General features: G+C 40.8%; 1 protein-coding gene across 7 annotated transcripts in view; it reads left to right on the forward strand.

Annotated features, from left to right (window-relative positions):
- Positions 1-21076, forward strand: part of LOC306705118 (transcription factor COE1) — a gene marked incomplete at both ends in the record, with an annotated part of 78103 nt that extends 57027 nt beyond the window's left edge. For 5 of the 7 annotated variants that reach the window (XM_079171808.1, XM_079171807.1, XM_079171809.1 and 2 more), the window contains 7 exons: positions 458-584; positions 7201-7289; positions 15244-15309; positions 15430-15592; positions 16331-16513; positions 17520-17717; positions 20696-20727. In XM_079171808.1, the coding sequence (XP_079027934.1) occupies positions 458-584; positions 7201-7289; positions 15244-15309; positions 15430-15592; positions 16331-16513; positions 17520-17717; positions 20696-20727 (858 nt within the window). Of the gene's footprint in view, positions 1-457; positions 585-7200; positions 7290-15243; positions 15310-15429; positions 15593-16330; positions 16514-17519; positions 17718-19029; positions 19099-20695 lie in introns of all 7 variants that reach the window. The other 2 variants (XM_079171806.1, XM_079171812.1) reach the window with 2 other exon arrangements.
- Between the last annotated feature and the right edge of the window lie 3739 nt (positions 21077-24815).

Genomic DNA, 24815 nt, shown 5'->3' on the forward strand with positions numbered 1-24815 from the left:
TTCAGCTCAATACAATGATTCATTTTCACCATGGCGTCAACATAGATCCTGGGAAATAAGATTATATCTACATTTGTGTGGCATGCCCAACATTTGTTACAAGACACGAGAGATTAAAAGACACTGTTGTAGGTCAAAAGTCCAATAACACATTCAAATCCACGTAATAACATCATATGTCTATTAACAGGATTTCAATTAATACATATCGATATACAAGATTTTAATTGCTTTCTACATCGGTATCTCATTCTCCTCCCCTTAACTTTAAGCAATAAAATCCAGCTACACCAATTGAAGATGTCTGTTAGCGAAGAAAAAGTTATGTCGGTGATTGTTGTGATTATGTAACAACACCAGTTGCACTGTTCTGACGCAGGGAGCTGCATTACTTTGTCCTGATCAGGTGTTTTTTTTGTGTACAAATTCTTGGTCTGCCCTTTCCTTCCTTCTCCAGTTGATCACGCCGCATGCCATCCGGGTGCAGACGCCTCCCAGACACATCCCCGGGGTCGTTGAGGTCACTCTGTCTTACAAGTCCAAACAGTTCTGCAAAGGCACACCTGGAAGGTTCATATACACAGGTAGGTCAACCGCACACACACGCACATGAACGCACATACGAAAACATATGCACATGCTCTTGATTTAAGTATTTAATCAAAAAATGTATATATAAGAAATATTGCCAGTGGGTGTTTGTGTCTGCATATGTGAATAGCGTCTATGAGTTGCAGTTCACTCTCCGGCCAGACAGCGTTGAACTAATGACTGCAGATTAGTCAACATTAACGAGCCACACTCGTTAGAATGCTGCCATAATCAGAGCCTCGTTAAAACCAGCTACAATTAAACAGTCTGCTCTTTATAGCTCTCCATACTGAAACTATTAGTGAAATCATCCAGAACACCCAGTTTACTAACACACACTCACACACAAACACACACAGTCTCGGAAAAAAAGTGTGTAATTTCTGACCAGATTGTTGACTGTGAATGAGCGTTTTCCTGCTATACTCAGACGAGGAGGAAAAGGCAGAGAAATGCCGAAGAAAGCATGCATATGTGTGTGTGTGTGTGTGTGTGTGTGTGTGTGTGTGTGTGTGTGTGTGTGTGTGTGTGTGTGTGTGTGTGTGTGTGTGTGTGTGTGTGTGTGTGTGTGTGTGTGTGTGTGTGTGTGTGTTTGCTCATTTGGTTTGCACATGCATGTGGCAATGGATGGAGGTGATGTGATGTCTGGTATTGATCCGCTCAACATGGCTCCATCACGCCGTAACAATGACGTCATTCCCAGAGAGAAAAGACAGAAAAGAAAAACAGCTGCTGTATAAATTCTTTGGTGACATTTAATGACCAAACGATAAAGACGAGGATTTAAACCTTATCAATAGAGATGAAAAAACTCACCATGAATAAATTGTCACTTTTTATGTTGGCGTCAAGTTTATGAAAGCTTTAATATCTCCTGAAAAAAAAAGCAATAGAAAGTGATGAGTTTTGTGTTTCAAGACTCAGCTTTAAAATTGACTCAATGTGCTTCAAGTAGCATGCAAAGAATGACATTTTAAAAAAGACATTAAAATGCAACAACAGTCACGGAAAACAGGGAAGAAGATGCTGAGCAGTTTGGCTGATTAGACAAAGAAAATAGCTCCACCTACAGGAACTCCTTCAATAAAGTAAAATGCGAGGAAATGGACTTCACAAATGTTAACATGAGCAATGAGTGAAATCAAACAGACGCACATTATTGTTTTTTTGTCTTAAATGTCTTGCTGAAGTTCAAAAGACTGAAACAAGTCAGCTGATTTTTCTTTGGGCATGTGAGTTGTGCTACGTGTCGCTAAAATGTGCCTGGTCCGTAGTTTCTTTTGGTACTCTGCCCGTGTGCCTCCTTCAATGGTCTTCAGTCAAAACATCTTTGGTCTGACCCTGAGGCTAGCCGGCTGGTAATTGGTCCGTCTGGTGTCTAACTGCATCCCCTATTGGGCGGAGATGACCCCCCGTGACCTCCCCATTGGCTGATCGCTTCAACATGTGACCCAGGAAACGCGATCCGTTACTGCGGTCGCCTGACCCCGCCTCAAGGTCGACTTCTTTCTGGAAGTCGCCTGTGAAAGGTCACGGCGGTGAAAGCCGATTGGCTGTTGAGGTTTTGCAGCGCTTCTTAGCTGCGGTTGCCTCTGGGTGTAAGGAGCGAGCAATTAAACACACTCGCTATAGTATGCAACAACACACAACTTAAACACACACACACACACAAAGCCACCCTTGCATAGGGTCGTGTCGTACCACACACACTTTCAAACGGGGGCAGGAGTTGAAAGTAATTGTAAATCAGAGAGATATGAGGGAAAGATGGTGAGTAGTCTGGTAAACAGATGGTCTACTACATACACACCCACACACACACACATACACACATAGTGCCGTATGGCTGCTTCATCGGCCTGGTGGGAAAAATTAGCATTCTCAACATCACACACTCCTATAAAAATACAATAGTACAAAGTGACAATCAATAAATGCTCTCACACACACAGACGTTACACGTGCACACACACAACGTGCATGCATGCACACACTCACATATGTAGAGCTGATTTATTGTCAATGCAGCTGCATGAGAACATTTATTTCCCAGTCGTGGAGAAAACTTTTAGTGAACGACAAAAAGGCGTCACAATTTCAGACGTTTTTTCTCTTTTAAGAACAATTTAAAGTTAATTTTGCAGATACACAGAAAAAGAGAAATAGAAAAGATTTAAAAATAGGGGAGAGCGAGACAGTTAAAAGACAGAGAGACATAAAAAAAAGAGAGACAGAATGGTGGACTTTTAAAACCAGATTGTAAATTATTGATCCGCTCATAAGTGGATCACACATGTACTGATACACACATGTACATACACACATATACGAGCACACAGAAAGTCCCTGAGAGAAGTGGAGCCAGAGAGAAAGAGATTTCATCTCATAAGAGGAAGAATGAAGCAATAATTCAGTGGTATTGAACTGCTGGCTGGCCAGAGAATCGATCTCAGCACACCTCCTCTCCTCCACCTCTTCTTCTCCTTTTACATCAGCCCTGTCCGTGCTTTCATCCACTCAGCTCCGCCCTTGTTTTTTCTCCCTTACCCACCTTTGCTCTCTTTTGTTTTAACACCACCAAAAGATAACTAGAACAACGTCACCATGGTACAGTATAATTTAAGCACGTACAAAATCGTAGACATGCAGCATGCTTTTTCTCTTTGCCACTTCCCCCTCTACTTTTATTCTGATGGCCTCCTTCTGTTCACATTTTATTGTGAAACAGGAGTGGAGGGTCTGTCCTCATGAAACTTCTATGAGTATTGATCTGTGGGCAGCTCTGGACTCTGGGAGGAAGAGCCAGGCTGGAGGGAGAGTGATGGAGGACTGGATGGATGGATGAATGGATGGATGGATGGATGAAAGTGGCAGAAGGTGGAGTTAAGAAAGACGGGGGAGGAGACGGAGCAGGAGAGAGGGAGGATGCAGAGGAGAACAGAAGGGATTAGTGCGGAGATGCTTTCCTGGGCAGCATGGTGGCAGAATGAGTCAAGATAAATCAGGTTCAAGCCTCAGTGTCACCAAATCCTCTGCTGACGTGTCTTTGTTTGACGTTCAGGATGTTGTGACAACACATCTGTGGACATTTTAAGATTTTAGGAAAAGCAAAACTTGCAGGAAAATAAGAAATGAGGAAAAAGATACTGACTTGTCTCTGTGAAGCAATGGTGGTAAACAAGCATCAATGTGGGTTTCTTTTTGCTATGACCGTGATCATTCCCTAATTATTCAGGGCCCAAGTAATTTGAGTTGCTTAAACAAAACCATAGTATTGTTCATTTGAATCAAAGATCAAGGAGGTTACCACATTCAATAATGGAAAGCCACACACCACCAAGGAATTTTAGGAATGACAAAAAAAATAAAAGTAACCAACCCTGTTTTATACAAACTTTACAACATTTTTTTAGAATGAAACATATTTTCTCCCGGATTACGGTTGCAGTTTCAAACACATGGTTAATATTGTAAATTGAAACAAAACAAAATAAAAATACGCAACAAAACCCATTCGTTTAGGCAACAAAATGACTTGGTACAATTTAGAAAACACATTATGGTTTGGCTTAAATTTACGTTATTTAGCTACAAACAGGAATTGAAATAAGTGAACTCCTGGTTGTGACATATAGGACATGAACAGCGTCCTCCTGGGTGAAAGTCCTGTTTGTTTGACCCATTGATCAACTCAACCTCTTCCTCATGCAGACTTCCTTGGACTATCATTAGAAATGTATTTACGATACGATACGTCAAATACAAATGTAAACCGTGAGAAAATACGCTTCCCTTGAAACATAACCCTCAATGCAGTTTTGTTTAATGGGAACGTAATATTTAGGAGACATGGCCGTAGACTTTCATCTTGACCATTGATATTCGGTGATGTTTAGCATGAAATCAGTGAAGATGTTTAATTGAGCAAGAAAATGAGTTTCTTCCTTACTGATTTTTCACCACAAAATTCCCTCTATTTGTTATCTCAGCATCCACCAACTATTTCATAGTACGTGTGTGTATATAAAAATTGTTTTAAGACAGACTTGCATGCAATGCGATCGCTCTTAAGAGCTGCTTTGGGAAATGTGTAAAAAGGGGAAAAGCGTTCATAGATATGCTGCTAGAAAACGCTCCTATCTAAGATCGTCTTACATGTGTAGGATTGGACATGTGTATTGGTGTTTGCGCGCACTATGGCTGGTGTTACAGATGCCTTTTACTGCTGATGTGTAATCAATTGGATGGCTTTTGCTGCATTGATACGATTTCTGTTTCTGGGCAGAAAGAAACCACCAAAGAGAAATCTTTGGAGAAACCTGACCTTTTGTCTTCAAAGTACACACACACACACACACACTCTACCATTAGCCTCCACACACACACAGACCCACACAAACCCACCATCACACACAGACATTCACACACCATCCGATGATTTAAGGAGCAAATTGTTCTATTAATAAAGAGTCGGTTGGAGACACTTTAGTCCTAAGGCATCGAAACTACTCTAGGTCATCCTGTTATGTACATCATGTGTATTTGTGTGTGTGTGTGTGTGTGTGTGTGTGTGAGTGTCAGTGTGTGTTATATTAGAGTTGGCATCGGTTAAACGTCTCCAGAGATGAACAGAGCGTGTGTATCTGACACTGGCAGTTAATTCTGACAGTTGATATCCCACCGACTGTTAGGCATCTGTTTTCGTAGTTTTGTTTTTCTCGACTGAGTTTAGCTTTCCTTTTCTTTTTTTTGGCGATGGTTTAACAAATGCTCTCTCCTCTCCTTTATCCTCACACCTCTTCTCTCGGCTGAATTGTATTCTTTTAGTCTCCCTTTCTTCTCCATTTAGCCCTTACTGCACTTTCTACGCTGTTCTCCTCGACCTAACTCCTCCAGACCAATCATGTTGGTGTAATTATCATATATAAATCATAATTTGTCCAGAGAATTTTCATCTAAGTACAAGTTAAACATCTGGTATTTTTGCAGCTCACAATTTATGAAGTTATGTTGCTAACAAATTGAGTGTTTTAGGACATAACGGAAACCAGAAACTTGAGTGTGATGTGATAATAAAACAGACATACATATAAAACACACACACACACACACACACACACGCGCGCGCTAAAAGAAACTAGAAAACAACACATAATACATTCAGCTGCAAGTAATTTATCAGTGTTGGATGTGGAAAGTACCAAATATCACTCCAGCTGCACACTTGGACATTACACACACACACACATGCACACCACACCTACATCTCTTCAGCTAGTGCAGCTTCCCTCCCTCTTTCTTATTTTCTTATTCCCACCCTTCATCTGTCCCACACACACACACACACACACACACACTACAGATGCCATAACTTTAGCATAGGAGGTTCAGTAATGGGGTGAAGACACATGTTCAGTACAGAGGAAGAAACACACACAGTACCATAACCATCACTCTGGCTGACAGAGCTTTCAGAGCCCGACTTGATTGACATACTGATCGGATAAAGACTCGAGAAGAACATAATTGCAACATTAAAGCGAACACTAAGCATTCTTTAAGACCCTTTAAATTATACCCGCAGTCTTATTATCATGCAGATGCTCTTGACACCATTACTTACTCCACCATGTCTATCCATCTCTCAACATGTGCATGTTGTTGGGCTGCTACTTTAGATCTCAGTAGTAGAACAGCAGTGTCCTAGTTTGAAACAGTTTGAAAGGTCATTTCACCCAAACTACTTCCTCATTTACCTCACATGGTATTAGTTTAGACCAAATATTTGACTTTTCAGTCCCGAAATTATTATCTTTGAGGCATTTCTATGAAGGTAAATCACTGTCAATATCCGCGAGCACAAATAATATCAACCCGCGAACGGGTGTAGAGGTCACGCGTATGCAAGTTACTTTTGAGAGTGCTTTCACATCACTCCACGCAGAATATCTCTGCTCGCGAGGATGTTTTAGCGTGAGGAGCGTCAACCTGGCGCACGACTTCTATCACTCGCTCTTTACTTCACTACATCTCAGACTTAAATATTCTACATTTGTCTGACAGGTTTTGTTCATTTTAAGACTGTAGAGGCTGATGAAATGCAAAGCATGTAAATAGTGTTTTAAAACACAATTATTCAATTGTGTTTCTTTTGTAAATAAACTGGAGTCAAGTTGCATAGATTGATTTAAATTCACTTCATCATTCTATTACATACGATGTGGGTTTGATAGTCAAACCTCTTGTGATAAAACAGCTAAAGGAAACCTTTTGATTTTAATTCATAAAAACCGAATCATATTTAATAATGTGTGTAAGTGTTTCCAGAAGTTAACAGAAACACTTTAGTTTTATATGAACAAGAATTTGGACCCTGTCATGGTTCTGGAGCCAAGATTATGGTGTCCTCGTATTGTATAGTATTTTATATATTGTTGTTGTATTTGTGTTTTTCTTTATTTTTTTGCTATATGGACTCATGAGTCTGAAATAAAAAGTTGAATATTTATGCAACTTGTGTGGAATCTGCAGCATGTAGCTAGAGGAATTGACAATAAAACCGCATTTTTGACTCATTCCCACTTTCTTTTTTCTCTTTGTCTTCTGCAGCATTGAATGAGCCAACCATTGACTACGGTTTCCAGAGGCTTCAGAAGGTCATCCCTCGGCATCCTGGGGATCCCGAGAGGCTGCCAAAGGTACCGAAAAAGATTTACACTCACCTTTTGCACATTTATCTGATTCCTTAACTGGACAATAGTAGAATGAGCAAAGCTCCATCTCTTGCTTAAGGGCGTTTAAAAGAACACAGACACTGTAGCTCGTACAGAGATCAAACCAGCAACTTCTCAGTTGACACTGAGTTGCTCCGCTATCAAAGACGAAGCACAGAGAGATGCACACACATTCACTCATTGTGTTTATGTTTGATTTGTTTGTTTTGTGTGTGTTATTTTTATATTTCTAAGCAGAATACGTGTTTTCAAATCTCCTGTGGGTTGTCTTGTTACCTCTTCATGAACTCTGCGTGTGTGTGAGCTGCTTAAACCCGTTTACAAGATGCGTTTGAATCTGCTCCAGATCAGAGAGTCATATTTGATTATTTGTTTATCAGCTGGAGATCAAGCGGCGTGTTTAAAAGATCAGCAGATGTAAACAATTATCACCAAAAGACGAGCGCGGCTTTGATACCAAATCCTGTCATCATGATCTGTACATGCAGGGGGAGTTTTCAAAGTGCGTGTGTGTGTGTGTGTGTGTGTGAGCATAGTTTCAAATTAGAACTTACCTATCTGGGTGGGCAGGGTCATAACCTTTTAAAAACAGCTGCTGTTGATTGGCTCCCGGTCCCTTCTGGAGCTGGTCCAGGACTGGCTGTCTGTGCTGTGACATCATTAAAGAGTGGGCGCCGGTCATGATGTGATGATGTTGCTATGATGCGACGTCATCACCGTCGCGCCGACGCCCCGGCTCCTGCTCATGTGTTAGCAGTGAAGTGTGTGAACTGTATCACTGTGTGAACGTGTTCCACACATCCCACTTCAGATGTTGTGAAGACTGTGGATCCGTAGTCCATTAGTCTTTTTCAGCCGCCTTGTTTTCTAAATTCTGGTATTAAAACCTACAGTCATGTTGGGAAACAGGCTGATTATAATAAGGGTCATTTGACTGAGATATAGCTAATAGTTACATTTGGTTTAAAAAGTGTTTAAAGGTTCAATACAATGAATGAAGTGCTACAAATTGTTCCAACGTTTATGTTTGTTTAGGTTTAGGATCTGTTACAGATGATATATTTAATTATGTCAACAGATGAGGTAAGACATTCATTTAATTAGTTAAATGGTGTAGTGTGGTCAAATTCAGCCCGTTATGCCCATATTGGCCGATTACACCGCTCAAGGTTTACGAGCAGTATTCAGCGCCAATACAGGAAGTAGTGTGCTTTAATGCTGCAACTATTGGTTATTTTCGATGAACTTTTTGATAAATCTAAAAGACATCAGAAAATTTAAGAAAAAATGTCTTTGTTTTTGTCATACCAACCTATTCAATTTACTAAAACGGGGCCTCTGGAGGCCACGATCTATATTTCTGGGGTTCTGGTGTCGCCTGCAGATATCCGGGCCAGGACTTCCTCTTCTGTGCGCTGCTTGTTGTTTACAATTCGATTAGCAACTTGAGATGCGAGACCGGAGTATGAGTCGAGAGATGACGTTTACAACACTTTTGTTAACATTTGGTGGTATTTTCCAAACAAGCTGTCATTTTATGGTCAACAACACAGATACAAGATTCAGTAAACTACGTCGTGTTTACTGAATATTATTACATATAATTGACTCATTTCATTTGAGAAAATGTTGTCAAGATTACAATTTATACAGAGTGACAAGTTGATTATACAAGTTGCTTCAATGACCTGAGCTATACATCTGTCTTCCTTTTCTGATACGCTGATTAATTAATGTCATGATCGGGTTGTTGTTGAAGGGCATCTAACAGATTGAAAATGTGATGTTTAAACTTTAACATAAATTGTGCAAAATGCTGTATGAGTCAGGGATGAAGTCAACCCGTCAGAGGAAAGGTAGCTATTTGAAAAGCTTTTAGCTACGACCAGGCCTGGTATATTAGGAGCGACTAACAACGAGAGCTGCAGAAAAATCATTTAGAAAATGATTTTAGCATTCAGTGTGATACCATAAGTCGTGTTAGCTCCAGTAAAGTCTGAGTCACAGCAGAAGAAGGATTGACTCACTTTTTCATGCTTAAACACACACTCTATCTGTGAGAGCTTTACCTCCTCCCCACTGTTGTTGTTAGATTTATTTATACAATGGATCATTTGATCCAAGCAATCTAATTGGTCAGAACTGCATTTTGTTCATTCAATGAAGCATGCTGGGAGTGTAGAGAAATAAGTGGTTTGCTATACTAGTTGGCTATTTTTCTTGGTTGTTGTTATTGTCATCATTATTATTATGATGATTATGATGATTCATATTATTATTATTACTGTTATTATGCTTTGGGATACTCCACTACAGATAGTTCATATGCATTAATTAAACCAAAATACCCAATATGACATCTTACCAGTGATTTGCACAGAGTTAACTTTTACTGTAACATTTTATTAGTGGCAAAAATAATGGGAAACAATATAGCTTTATCTCAGCTTAAGCCAAACACATTTTCTTTTGTGGCTGTGCTTGTCAGAATAAATAAAACAAATTAGCATATTACTTGTACTAAATGGGTCCATGAATACCTTAAAAACCTCAAATGTATATCACTTCGGACCCCAGTTCACCATTAAGCACTCTAACATAGTTTAAAGGAAACAATAATGGCAATGTGCTTTTATACACCTATTTGTATTTCTCTTATTCCAATGGATAACCGCTGGATAACGTCTTGTCCATGGAGAAAAGCCTTCAGTGCCGTTCTTTGCTCTTCTTTCAAAGAAGAAATACTCTCCAGTTGAGATATAAGTGATGCTACTGCAGCATCCACCCTAACCTCTTTAGAAGCCACCATTGTTGTTTAGAGCGATCGGTCGCCTCTCTGTGTCGTCTCTCACACACCTAAGCCACGTTGTTGCCAGTAGCTCGTTGTTGGTCCGTGCTCTGGCTTCCCGGAAAACGAATGAATTAGTTGAAGCCTGACATGATGAAGGTAAAATGAGAACCGGCAAGCTGCTGGGAATCCAGTAGCTGGATCAGTGCTTCCAGAGCTTTTCCATCATGACACGATTAGGAGCATGTTCTTAGGGAGCACGAGAACTGAAAAGTCAGAATTCAGATTTTAATTCAGATTTCAGACACTTTCCCTGATCACATTAGACATGTGACTGTTTCACCTTCCTCTTGCTGCTCAACTGTGTGGTGCTGTTCATGCTCTCTGTTTAGAACAATGTTCCTCTTACATGTTTGTTTCTGATCGCGTGTGTGTGTGTGCGTGCATTACGGGGTGATTCATCATGGTGCAGACTAGTCGTCGATCGAACCCTGAGACTTTATTACTGCAGCCCACCAGCAGTCTGTGTGTGTCTGTGTGTGTGTGTGTGTGAGAGAGAGAGACAGTATATGTATTTGACTCATGGTTGGTAATGGTGGATGCTGGATGCATGTAGGAGCAATGTGAAATTATTATTTTGTGTTTGTCTCGTGTGAGGAGGTTGTAGTCTGTGTGTGTGAGTAGGTGTGTGAGACTGTGTGTGATTTAATATACCGGTTGTTTCGGTTGGCACCGCACACAGACTGGCCTGCTTGTTGCGGGTATCGATCAGCCCCTTTTATTGAAGTTATTTGAGTTTGTTACAAGCAGTATGAAGACACAGACAGACAGACAGACGGGGCAGTGGAGTGTATGAGAGGATTACCAGTGGACAGACGATTCTATAATTGTTCAGTGAACATTGAGGGGATTTTGCTGCCACACTCACACACACACACACACACACACACACACACACACACACAAACACGGGTGTTCAGCTGCCAGTTTGTGTCACCGTGATCTCTTCAGCATCCTTCCATATGTGCACATACAGTTACTGTATATAGTGAAACACAGTGAAGCCTAAAAATATAGACTTGGACACTTTGAAGTTACTTTGAACAATTTGGGAAATTCTAGTGTTGGAAAATCAGGGACTTTTCTCGGGGACTCCAGCTGTTTTTTGCCCCAATTACACACTCCCAGACCTGGAGCTTCTCAGTAAGAAGTATTAAGAATGTTTCAAAATGTCTTGTTAATGTACTAAATGTTTGCTATAAATGTAAATATTCAGTAGCTTCCAAAAACTCAAAATGTTTGGTTTTTATACTCCAATCGGCTGCTAATCACCTGTGTGGGCGATCGGCCAGTAACTCAGAGAGCAAGAAGCAGAAACGCTTCTTTGGATGCACAAAGAAATCAATCACTTCTTTTGGCTTGTGGTTCTTCATTGCAGCAAAAAAAAAAAGGCAGATGAAAAAAAAACAGCAATGAAATTTCTCAAACTTAATGAATGAAGGGGAATGTTTTTGCACAGATTTCACACTTGCAGACAGGTTTTACCTGCACCCTGAACCCAGATTATGTCAGTATTTTTTTTTTTTTATGCATAAAAAACCTGAGCAGAAACAACGAAAAAGAAATATCGCAAAATTTAAAATAAATCTGTCTAGTTGGTATATCAATTCAAAAAATGTGACAAAGTGCACTGGAAAGATGTTTATCGAACATATCAAGCATGTGACTTGATTGATAAATTAATACATAAAACAAACAAATAAATGACACATTTCTGTCATGCTTTCCACACGGTTTTCCATCATTTCTGAGTTGACTGGTCCTCTTTAGACAATTACATTGTGGAATATTTAAGTAATGGCATGTTGTTTACAATTATTTCCATATTACAGAGGAAATCCTCACTGACAACATATAAAACCACTGTACTTTGAAGGAATCATTGTGTGCAGAAATGTGCAGACCTTTCCCAGTGAAAGGTTTGAACGGATGACAAGTGTGCGTCACCCACGCTCGACTGGGGACTTCCTTTGGTGACTCACTCAGCTGTCATTGTGATGATGTCATACATTGTACTGAGGTCATGACATCAGCATCACCAAAATGAGCAATTCTGGTGATACAGACATGAAACTCTCTCTCTCTCTCTCTCTCATTCTATATACATATATATACACATATACATACATGTCGATGTTCACCAGTGAGGAGAGATGAAATCTGAAACCACACATTCTAACACTGTCTCCCATCATATCAGCAGAAAATGTGTGTGTGTGTATGTCAATATTTGTATGAATATATATATATATATATATATATATATATATATATGTGTGTGTGTGAGTGATTGTGCCCCACGTCCCTCTGAGCCTACATGTGCAGTATGACATCATCTCGGTGCGAGGTGTGACCCTGCGTGTACGGCATCCCTAATGGGACATTAGAAGCGGATCAAGCGACTAATGTACCAGCATTAGGGAGGAATAAGTCATGTGTGTGTCATGTCTGTGCTGCCCCGGCACACGCACGTCACACACACATCTGACTCCACAGATACTCAGCATTTCCTGGTCCTAATGCATACAATGTGTGTGTGTGTGTGTGTGTGTGTGTGTGTGTGTGTGTGTGTGTGTGTGTGTGTGTGTGTGTGTGTGTGTGTAATGTATGGTTATCACATTAGGGCTGGTCATAACTCAGACAGTAAAAGCACCTCGACGCCTCCAGTTATTCTTTCTCTCTGCCAACAGATCTGTGTTTTCTTTCACTCCTCCACTGTTTCTCTGACTGTCATTCAAACTGTCTGTCTAAATATTTACCTGACACTGACAAGAATAGATTATACTAAACAAGTCTTGATGATGATTTAAATAAACTCAAAGGCTTGTGTCTTTATGGTTATTTTGTTAAACTGACAAGACACGACAATGATGGGTAAATGTCAGGCGCATACTCCATGAATATTAGACGACAGATAAAGACAATGTAGGACAATCACATGAATCAAGACAAATTATTTTTGATTAAAGCTTTAAAATCAGGCTTTATTGCAGTGATTACAGGAATGAAAGAAAAATGCAGCAATCTGTGATTAAAAACGACACATTTCAGAATTGTTTTTTGTCACTGTTGTCAAAGTAGTTTAGACGTCTAGATTACACACTTTATAAATGTTGTTTAAGCAGCTTTTCAATTGCTATATTTGAATGTTTATTTGGGACCTATAGACATTGAAATGAAGTCCTTAACATGCTGTTGAAACATCATTTTCTATCATCAGTACCTGATGTGTAAATCCCTTAAACGAGGCACATAGATATCTGTCATCAAGGACACAAACAAAACATGTTTGCAGTATTATAACACTAACTCAGTTCAACAGTTTGAACAGATACCCAAAAGGTAGACTTAGTCCCCAATTTCATTTTAAATATGTTGCTATAATTAGATGGGTTTTTTTTGTTCTTATTGACAAAAGTTTAGGGCCTCAGGATGCCAAAGCTTGTTTATTATTATTTTACACTTTTCAATCAGTTTTGAAACATAAATGATGATCAACAACAACACTTTCCTTCTCGTGCATATCAACACAATGCAGCTGGAAGCACTATTCATTCGTATTGAGCAGGAGATAATCCGACAAACAATGCTTTTCTTATTCACCGACGCAACCTGCGGAGAGATTAATTAGGCGATGTGAGTAGCTTTGTTTCTAAATACGAAAAGACGTAAACAGGCAAAGAATTCAAAGTGCATCGATCCCGGCAGTCAGGGGCTTTTGAGTGATTTAGTAGCGGAGGCCTGCAGACCTGATAATGATGATGTTACGAGAGGATCATCTTTCCTTCCCGTTTATCAGCTACTGTCTTACTGGAACCGCTCGCACATTCAGGATCAGGTTTCTGTGAGTGTGAGTGTGTGTGTGTGTGTGGGAGAGCCACTCAGCTCACCAGTCTAATAATGAGAGGTTAACAGAGACCCAGCCTGGCCATAATAATGTGTAAAAGATTGAATTTAGCACCATGGAGAGGCACACTAAAACTGCTGACTGGCTCAGTGACCTCTCATATCCTTACACACACACACACACACACACACACGCACGCACCTAGACACACACTGATGGAGAGGCAATATGTTCCACCAGGCACAAACTCAAAAGAGCACACATGCAGCCAACCATGTGTGTGTGTGTGTGTGTGTGATTGTTTCACACAGTGCAGGTTAATACTGTGAAGCACAGAGTAATTTTCTCTCTGTCGCCGGGCGGCCTCACGCTGTGGAAATGACAACACATTAACTGTTAAACAAGACACCTTAGACCCCGGGGTGGGAGAGTCGAGAGAAAGAGAGAGACTGAAAGGGCGGGCTGGTGAGAAGGAGAGGAGAAACAATAGAGAGACTGGGAAAAAGAGAGAATTGAACTGGGTTTTGTGGGTGGGGAAAATAAGAAAGACAATTCCCAATGTGGAGGCAACGCGGGATGATGAGAGTTGTGGAGATTAGGTGAAAATGGACTGGGAAAGCAGAAGAGGAAGAGGGCTGAAACAAGAGATTAAAATGTGAATAACACTTAGAGAACTCATTCCTGTTGCAAAGTAGTTTACCTTTACAAACGCTGGAGAATTTTTAATCACACAATAATAATCAATATGGGTATATTTGGCCTTTGAGGGACTGTCACTCCACAACTTCTCACATCGGATCATTGTGGTCTGATATGAACAGCTATGCCCAGCAGAAGAGCCTACAGAGCACTTTAGATCTACTTCAGAGTATATTTTAAATGCCTGTCACTTTAACATGTCATTTAGACACAGAAATGCCTCAGACTTGACAGCAGGTAATCTGCATTTAAAAGGAGTGAAGAGCAATTTGTTTATCATGAATAGATGGTGAAATGGATGTTGGGTGGTGGTGTGTTGGGAGAGGAAGGAGGTGGAAAGATTGGACCTTTGTATTTTTTATATACATACATATAACCTTTACATGTGCCTTTATGTGTGATTTTGCATAACTTACTGGTGAATTTTTATTCCAATGTTTTTCCAAAAAGGCTACATTACACGTGTTATCTGTCAAACTGAGGCACATTTTACCCTCTTCTTTTTTTTACTCTTTTTCTCACAGGAGGTTATTTTAAAGAGAGCAGCCGACTTGGTAGAAGCCCTTTATGGTTTGCCCCATAATAACCAGGTAGGGATCACACACACACACACATGCAAACATCCATAAGGAAAGCGAAAAAGAGAATGAAAGTGTTATTTTATTTGTCATGTCATAATCATTCTTTTGTGTTTTTTTCTCTTCCTGTAGGAGATCATTCTGAAACGCGCGGCGGACATTGCAGAAGCTCTCTACAGCGTTCCACGAGGACACAGCCAGCTCTCCGGCTCCACCCACAGCGGCATGATGGGGGTCAACTCCTTCACTGGGCAGCTGTCCGTCAACGTCGCCGAACCCCAACAGACCAATCAGGGTAAGGCTTTAGAAGTGTTAATCATCTTAGTGTAGGTTCATTTTAATGCCAATGAGTTTATCAAATACACGTCATCACTTCTGACCCAGAAACACAGAATACCTACATTTTCTCTTTGAAAGAAAAAAAAGTTGACTTTCAAGATATTCACAAACAAACATAGAATCTGATACAATTGAACAACTTGCCTCTTGTGTTATAATCAAAAAGAGGTCTTGTTACAGAAAGTTGGATTGGGTTAATATGGATGTGTTGTCGAGTAAACAGATGTTAACAGGCCGCTAAACTGCTTTGTCCCTTTTTGATAAATGCCTAACAAAGTATTGCAGTTATTACACAAGTTTTCTGAAAGTTCAAATATGCAAATGAGGCATTATCTACAAGATGCAAATAAGCAGTAAAATAAACATCTGAAGATGTATTTTGGATGTTTTCTTTCCACTATTCTGAAAGAAGACATATAATGGAAGCAAAATAGCCCAAACTCTCAAAATTGACCAGTTAATGAAAATCTTTTTGCCTGTGGTGTCTCCCTTTAAAAATATAAACAGGTTATGTATTGGCCACCATTTTTCCTTCCACTGCTCAGCAATTTTTGTTCATTTCCAAAGTTACCTCAGTTAACTTGTATTTCTTACATAAAAGTCCAACCTTAACTCACAACAGCTTCATTTATATCATGAATGTTCACTTCAACCAACACGCTCCTCCTCCTCCTCTCCTCCACACTTCCTGCAGGTTTCGTGCGCAGCAGCAGTAGTGTGTCTCCTCACGGCTACGTGCCCAGCTCCACGCCGCAGCAGACCAGTTACACTTCTGTCACCAGCACCATGAACGGCTACGCTAACAACACCGGCATGACCAACCTGGGAGGCTCGCCTACTTTCCTCAACGGCTCTGCAGCCAACTCGCCTTATGCTAGTGAGTGTACCTCTGTGCATTTACTCCACTGTCGATCACATACTACACATCAGAGAAATACATGTTTTACAAGCTATTAGCTACTTCACTTCTGTAAGTGAAGGTATTTACAAAGAGTCCTTTTAGCTGCCACCAAACTACTTCAAAATGCAGTTACATAGCAACCAGTTTAATAACAGGTGCTAATAATTGCATACGTTCATGGAAATCTTACATAGTGTACCCGCACACGTCAATGGACAGGAAGTGAAAGTCTCAGATCTTCTGAATGGAGATTCCCCCATGGGGCTTTCTGTCGCTGTGCATTCAAAAACAATCACCAACTCCATTTTGCCCTCCTACCATCTCCTACCTCCTTTCCTCGCCTCCTTTCATCTGACAGCCACACCTCTTTTCTCTCGGTTGGTTAATTGCATCCCTTTTCCATTTAGCAGAAAGCAAAAGAGAGGAAGGGGAGGATGAGGGATTCAGATAGATCGGACATGTTTGTTTGCTGATATTTTTCTCATTGGTGATGAAGACGAGAAACGAAGATCTGACTTTGGAAGAGCAGAACCTTCCGAAGATTTTGGAACTTGCCTGCAGGGACTTTCTTCGATTCAGAGCTTCAGTGAGGTCGAGCATCGGCCTGGTTCACAGTCCGGTTGTTTAAAATAATCTAAAAGGTGTTTGATGTATCTTTCACATGAAACTATTTCTTCAGGAACCTGACTTTGTGTACGGTGGCGTTGTCACGTTAGAGCACACGAGGGCCTTACCCAAACTGTTTCCCCTCATCAGAACTTAAGAGCCCGGTCCAATGTACATGTCTCGCATAATGGGGAGAATTTCAACTGTAATTGCTGAAGCAATAAATTGAAGGATGAAGTTCAATGAGGTAACCATATCTCTTTATTCTCACCCTTCATCCTGACTCCATCCTTTCATTCATTATCCCACCTATCTCCTTTTTTTTTTCCTTATTCCTCCTCTCTTCCTCAAAACATTTAATTACCACCACCCCCAGTTGTCCCATCCAGCCCCACTATGGCCTCCTCCACCTCTCTCCCCTCCAACTGCTCCTCCTCTTCTGGCGTCTTCTCCTTCTCTCCAGCCAACATGGTGTCGGCGGCCGTTAAGCAGAAGTCCGCCTTCGCTCCAGTGGTCAGGCCCTCCTCCTCCCCTCCGCCCTCATGCACCAGCTCCAACGGCAACGGGCTCCAAGGTAATTTGCAATGACAACAGCCAGTCAGTCAGAGGATGCTTAGCGGGAGGACTCCGTTTTTAGGTCGGTTCACTACTTTGATCCAGACAGAAATATTTTAACAACCATTAGATGGATTGCAGATATTTTGTTCAGGCATTCCTGGTTCTTAAAAGCTGAATCCTAATGACTTTTGTGGCGACTTTACCTCGAGCGCCACTGTGTGGTTCACATTTGTGTTATTTAGTGAAACGTCTCAACAGCTATTGAATGGATTGCCATGAAATTAAAACATGCATACATGCTCCCTCAGGGTGAATTGTAATAACTGATCATCGTGTATATTTTATCTAGTTTTGTCCAATTTGTCCAGTGCTTTGTTTAATGACAAAATACCTGCAAAACTAATGACATTGTCATTAGCTTTGTGTTTATTGCTCAGTAGCAAAAGCTAACGTGCTAACGTGCTACAGTAAGATGGCTAACATGGAAATATTGTACCTGTTAAATATCAGCATTCTAGCATACTAAAACTACAAAATACATTTTCATTGTTATGATTGTTTTCTCTGTTAAATTTGTGATCACAATCTGAAATATTGCCAAACAAATCAAATGTTGACTGACAGGACACAGAACACAGTTTTCGGTGTCAAGGCCATGCGCTTGACACCCAATCATCCATCATGCTACATTCACATCTTCTTAATGTAAACATAGGTTGTTTTGACGAACAACCAAGTCATTTTACCTTAAAATTACCTTAAATCAAACTAGAAAGGTTGCTCAGTTGCGGCGGTGTAGTCAGCAGTGTGCGTACTGGTAGTTCTGTTAGTTGTTCGCGGTGAGCCGAACGCACCGTCCAAAACAATAAAAGTGAGCAAACTGTGTCTCTGAGCGCAGAGTAGCGGCTGTGCACTCAGCTGAGTTATCACTAACTGCCTCTAGAGGATTAGCGAGTGAGGAGTCAGCAGACAGTCAATGGGTGTATAAAACAGGTGTTTTGAGAAAGAGTGAGTCACTGCGACCACAAGAGGTCCTTGAGCCTGCAGCCATAACTGGCCACCCAAAATATTAGGCAGTTTGCTGCCGTAGAATGCAAATTAGCCAAAGACCCACAGACACATGGACACACACGAGCGATATTATTGTTATTTTCTCGTAAGGACAACTTTTATCCAAGTCTGCTTTTTGTACCGCTTCACCTTTTAGACAGTTTTTTTTCTATATCTCTCCTCTCTCTGACTTTCAACCCTTCCGTGTTGCACTCCTCTGACCTTACATCCCTCCTTTGTTATTTATGTGTCTCTGCCTCTCTGTCTCTCTCTACCAGATCAAACATTTGTGGACTCCAGCAAGTACTCAACAGCCAACTCCCTACAAGGCCTGGCCTTCACCTGAAGTATGTCCCTCGACTATCTTTTCCTTTATTACGGTTGACTAATTGTTTTTGCAACTTTTTAATTAGTAAACTGACTAATTTCAAGAAGTAAATATAATATTTGCCTGTTTCACATCTTCTACCTCTGAATGATCTTCCACTCACCTTCCTGATTTTATCAACCCAACATCTCTTTCATGTCATACTTTCCTCGTCTATCTCGTCTCCTTCTTCTCATCTTACTTCCGTCTCATCATCACCTCTCCATCCTCTTCCCCCTTAACCTTTTCCATCCACGACTCATCCCACAGCACAGATCTAGCCATTCTGTTGCCTAGTAACTCCTCCCTGTCTTCCAATTGGCTGGGGAAGAAGACAGGAAGTTAGATATTTACAGAGACAAGAAAAGGACATTTGGCACAGGGAATTTATTTCTCAACATAGCTGGCTTTGTTTAGCTGTGTGTGCCTGTGTGTGTGTGTGTGTGTGTGTGTAGAGACAGAGCATGTGCGGGGGTGTGGGAACTCAAAGCTCAGCCTCAAAGCACAGCTGAAATAAACACTCCACTTACAGATATACACACACACTTTCCTCTGTCACACACACTCGGTGATCACACACTGGCAGCTTACCAGGGAGCGATCAACAATGACAGCTGTTCGACTCTCTTGACAGTTTATACTGGCAGTATACCTGCCCTATGGTGTGCGTGTGTGTGTGTGCGTGCGTGCGTGCGTGCGTGTGTGTGTGCTCGTGAACACCTGAAACAAAAAAGAAAAGGGTTCCATACACTTTACATACATACATACACATTTTGGGGGATTTGGATTGGTCAAGCTGGTACTAACAATGAATTCTTTTCTCTTTTAAGTTCACTCGCCATGAAATATAAAAACATGTATTATTTTATGTTTTTTTCTTCTGTGTGTGCGTGTACTTGTACAGCAGTCTTTGTGAGGACCAATTTGAGTTCTAGACCTTCTGAGTGAGGACATTTTGAACAGAGCTTCAAAGGCTTGTTTGAGGGTTCAGACTTGGTTTGAATATTCAAGTTTGAACTAGGTTTAGGTGAGGGTTAGAGTGAGGCTTGGGTCAGGCATTTAATTGTGATGGCCAAGGTGAGGGTAAAGGGGCTATGCATTATGTCAATGAGTGTCCTCACAAAGATAGGAGTACAAGGTCCATGTGTGGGTGTGTGTGTGTGTGTGTGTGTGACTTTGGGCTGGGCTCTGCCTCTCACATGTTGACACCCATCCCTTGGGTTTAAATACACCATGATGCAATCTGTCAGGCACACACACACAAACATGTAATAAAATACACCAACTGTTCCCTCGCACAATTAAATGTATGTGTGTTTGTGTGTGTGTGTGTGTGTGTGTGTGTGAGCAGCATTGCTTAGAGCCAACTGTACTGTATGATGTCTCCCTGCTCGATTTTACTGATTTATTTGTCTATTGATGTTTTAAATGTCGCTACAGACACACAGCTGCACAGATGGGAAGACATATTGATGTATTTATGAAGGAATTTTTTATGACGATGACAAATATTTGGCTGTTTTAAAAGTTTTTTTCTCTTTCCCCTCTTTCCCTCTGTTTGTTTTTCCACCCAACAGCAATCCCGGGAATGATTGTTCCACCCATGTAAAGGTGTGAGTGACTGCGTGCGTGTGTGTGCGTGTGTGTGCGTGTGTGTGTGTGTGTGACTGTGCGAGATGAACCAAGCACATTCACACCGATCCCTGCGGAGGATTTCGATGCGAGTCAGACTCCGGACGGGGATGGAAGCAACTGTCCCGATCTGAAGGAACAAACCCAACTCAGGCCCTTTCTAACACAAAAACAACAGCAAGAAAAACAGATGACGAACAAAAAACTGTTTGCAAACAAATACGTTGTTTAGACTTTGTACACCTTGATGCTTTATAGGAGAACGGCCACACCTACATTATGACTCTCCACGGACACAGGAAGTGTATTTATTTTAGAGAGAATCCATTTCTTCCCCTGAGTGACATGTTTTTTCTTTTTGTGCAACAGTTCACGTGTGATAATCATCTTCTAACTGTATCTCACATGAAGGACTTTCTATTTATGAAGTTTAGTCATTAATGAAGGAATATAATGTGAAGAATACCTGATGATGGAGGTGGTGATGATGATGATGATGAGGCTGCAGGATTCATACAGCGTCAAATCCAGCCGACACAGACAAGCCAATCCAGACACACACTTGCACTTCTTATTGCCAAATCCACACCGCGGTCAGCAGAAACACTCAGACAGCGAGGTCTTCCTCTGCATTTAATCGATCGGCTGAAGGATTGAGATGCTTCCCGCCTGCTGCAGTTTTAGCCATTCAAGAAATCCCCATGTTTGCTTTGAGCTCGCTCCACATACGTCTTCACTGCTACTTCTTTCCGCCAACAGAAGGTGCAGAGAGAAACAAAAATCAGCCAATTCACAAACCGGTAATAAATGTATTTACACCGCGCGAGATTCAAGAGAGGAAGTAGACTTGCTGCAGACCTGATTCAGGATAGATTTAACTATTAAAAAGGACATAAATAAGTGCATGAGTTTTTGAACACCGGGTGCCAACGGCAGCTTCACTGTTTAGGAACTGACTTAACTCATCCGCTGAGACCTCCGTCGGCCCTGTTACCACACGATCTGTTATAAAGTCGGACACCGCCACAGCGACCTCTATGAGAGGGGGAACGCGTCTTAAAGACTGCTGCCATTTTGACTTTGATTTTGTTTGAGAGTTGCCTCAAATGTTAGTCTTAATACATAAATCCTTATTTCTGTTTTTGTTTTTCTTTTGGTTTGCTGTGTTACTTATTTTCTTCCCGCCATCAGCCGGCCAATCAGATTGTGTTTCTTTTGTCCCCTGGACACTTATCTGGTGTGACTGAGAATTTGAGTGAGAAAATATTCCAGTGGTGTGTCTTAAATGCTGCGCTGCAAAGAATGTCATTAATTCTTCAACTGAGTCTTAAAATCAACGTGATCTCACGGAAGGACGGGAAATGACCACGACCTCATAACAGCAAAACTACTTAGGTTAGGTTTAGGAACGAAAACATGATGGCTTGGTTTTAAGATTACTGACGTGTCTAATTGTAGAAAGTCAATGTTGACTTTTGCTTTCACAGGGGACACGAACACCAGTGTCCTGGGTGAAAGTCTCTTGTTTGAACCATCCATCAATCCACCCGAACCACCTGCCCACCTTTGATTAACACGTATTTCTGCTGAACCTGGCAATTTGTGTGTCCACCACGACAAGGGATCCTTATTCACTTTGCATTAGCATTGTTTCCGTGGTGCCGGCACATCATTTTAACACATTACCACCTCCATGTAATACGCTGTTATTAAGAGGTCATGGTCATTTCACGTATTGTGGTGAGATCAAGCTGCTTAAAAACATCTTCCCCTGAGGTCCACGTTCTTTTATATCTGCCCGTGAGTTCGGTTCATTTTTACAGTACAACTGTATTTCAAAGAACACCATTTCACCAATTTGCATCTTATTTTGCACTTCTCCAAGAGGTAAAGATGAGGTATGAATTTCCAAGTCTTGTTAAAACAAAAAAAGGCTTTTTTTGCAGCGCAGGACAATTAGCCAGCGACATGTCTTAAAATGCGCACGAAAAGTATCTGATGATTTGTTGTGAAAGTCACTGCAGTGTGTGTGGTTCAACAGTCTTAATTCATTCATGATCATGTTAATTTTGCCAAAGCCCTTATTTGAGACATTACTGCCTAAACAGTCTTACGCCACAGCTTCAACGCGATTCGTTTCCTTTTGTGTCATACATGTAAGAATGCCATGCTGTGTATGCTGTCGGTGTTGTTTTCAGACCTGCAGCAGGTATGGCGGTCTTTGTTTGTTTGTCATCGGGTTCATGGCATTTAAAAGAAACTATTTGAAAGTGAATTTGGATTCTTAACTGGACAGAAACTGGCGTCACACGCTGATAAAGTAAACCCCTCTTATTTGATGAAGATGAATCATTTGTAACTCCTGCCTGAGGGGATCCAGCCTGAATGTCAGTGCTCGATAAAAAAAGAGAAGAAAATCTTTTAACATCCTTCAATTTTCAAATCCATAATAAATGAGTGAAAGCCACCTCCCCAGCCAGAAGTCAGAAGCTTCAGCGACGTCTTTAGAGAAGTAATCAAACATTTTGATGAACTTTTCAAGAATTAGTTTTTAAATGGAATAAAAAACTTTTAGCCAACATTTTAGAAAGCCCACATCCCAGAAGATGTTTCCCTTAATCTGTCTCTCATGTCTAAAGATGTCAATGTTATTAATCTTTTTTGTTTTCTATTATAGTGTCTGTTTATTAAAAGCCATACTTCCACTGCTAATTCCAATCAAACTAAAACGAGCCATGGTGTTATTTCTTTTGCTTTGTGAGTCAGAAAAGCAGGCGGACATTATTCATTTCGTCACAATGTTGTTCGTATCATTATTGTTAAAGTTTGCATAATTTAGTTGTGTTATCTAGGTGTAGAGTTCATAAATATGTCTTTATGATTGTCTGTGTTTGTCTTCCATGCGATGGATTTTGAAGATGGAACAGCTGCTTAACGAAGGCTTTCTCCTGCTTCTGTCAGGTTTTCTGTCCTCTCTTCGCTCCCTTCCTCCGTTCATTTCCCTCCTCCACCTTGTTTGGATTGTGCTTTTAATACTCTGTATGTTTGCCCTCTTTCTTTCCTTTCCCTCACAAAATGAGCCACCTATTTATTTTATCTCAAATATGGGTCTGGAGACCACTTTTCTGTTTGTGTCTACGTGTGCGAGTGCCTGCGACTGGTGTGTCTTGAGTGTGTCATCATTTTTCTCTGAAAGAAAAACGTGATGTTTTTAAAGTTGAAGGATGTTTTTTTCTTTTTATAGTACATATATAAATACCTGTACAGGAAAGGAGTACATAGAGGGTTTGGTTAAAAGAAGTATGATCTGAAGCACTTGTCCAGCAACATTTAAGAACAGTCATCACGGCTTGTCTGCGTTCAGGCTCACAGTGGTGGTCATCATCCATACACACATGTATCAGCAGTATCAGTGTGGAGGGGAAGAGTACAGAGGAAACTACTGTAAAGATGATAATGTTGATTCTTTTTTTATTTTAAACTTTGAAGTGTAAAATAACTTTTTGATTCTCTATATTTAATTAAAGTTCTTTCTTCTCTGTGGAAACGCTGTCGTTTTTTTTCTCACTTTGTTGCTTTTTCGCTGTGGAGAGCCACGCATGCAAGGAAAACACGCAAGTGAGGATGCAATTAAGGGAATTGAGACGCAGCAATGCAGTTTTCTTCCCAGCCTCTCTCGCTGCAGGAGCCTGTAGGGAGGAGTCAGGTCATCACCAAGATTCAGCTCAGCTGTGTCAACTGCCTCAATCCTCTATATAAACTGGTGGGAGTCAGGCCGACTTCCTTCAGATAGGCTGAATCTACGTAGGTTGCATTTAGTTTGTTGTCTCTTCACTTAAAATAAACCTGTTTTCGTTCAAGACCTCAGGTCTTTGTCCCAACTTTGAGACCTTTGAGGACACTCACTTCCCAAAAAACATGAACTTTATTGTTTCTGTTAAATTGACCTGCAGATGGTGATGAAGTTAGAGAGGGACAGGAGTGTTAAAGATCTGCAATGAAAGAGGGTTCAATGTTGAATAAGCAGTGAGTCCAACAAAAAAAAGTGAATTCCTTTTATTATTC

The sequence above is a fragment of the Pholis gunnellus genome (genome assembly GCF_910591455.1).
Source record: "Pholis gunnellus genome assembly, chromosome: 13".
NCBI classification, from domain to species: Eukaryota; Metazoa; Chordata; class Actinopteri; order Perciformes; family Pholidae; genus Pholis; species Pholis gunnellus.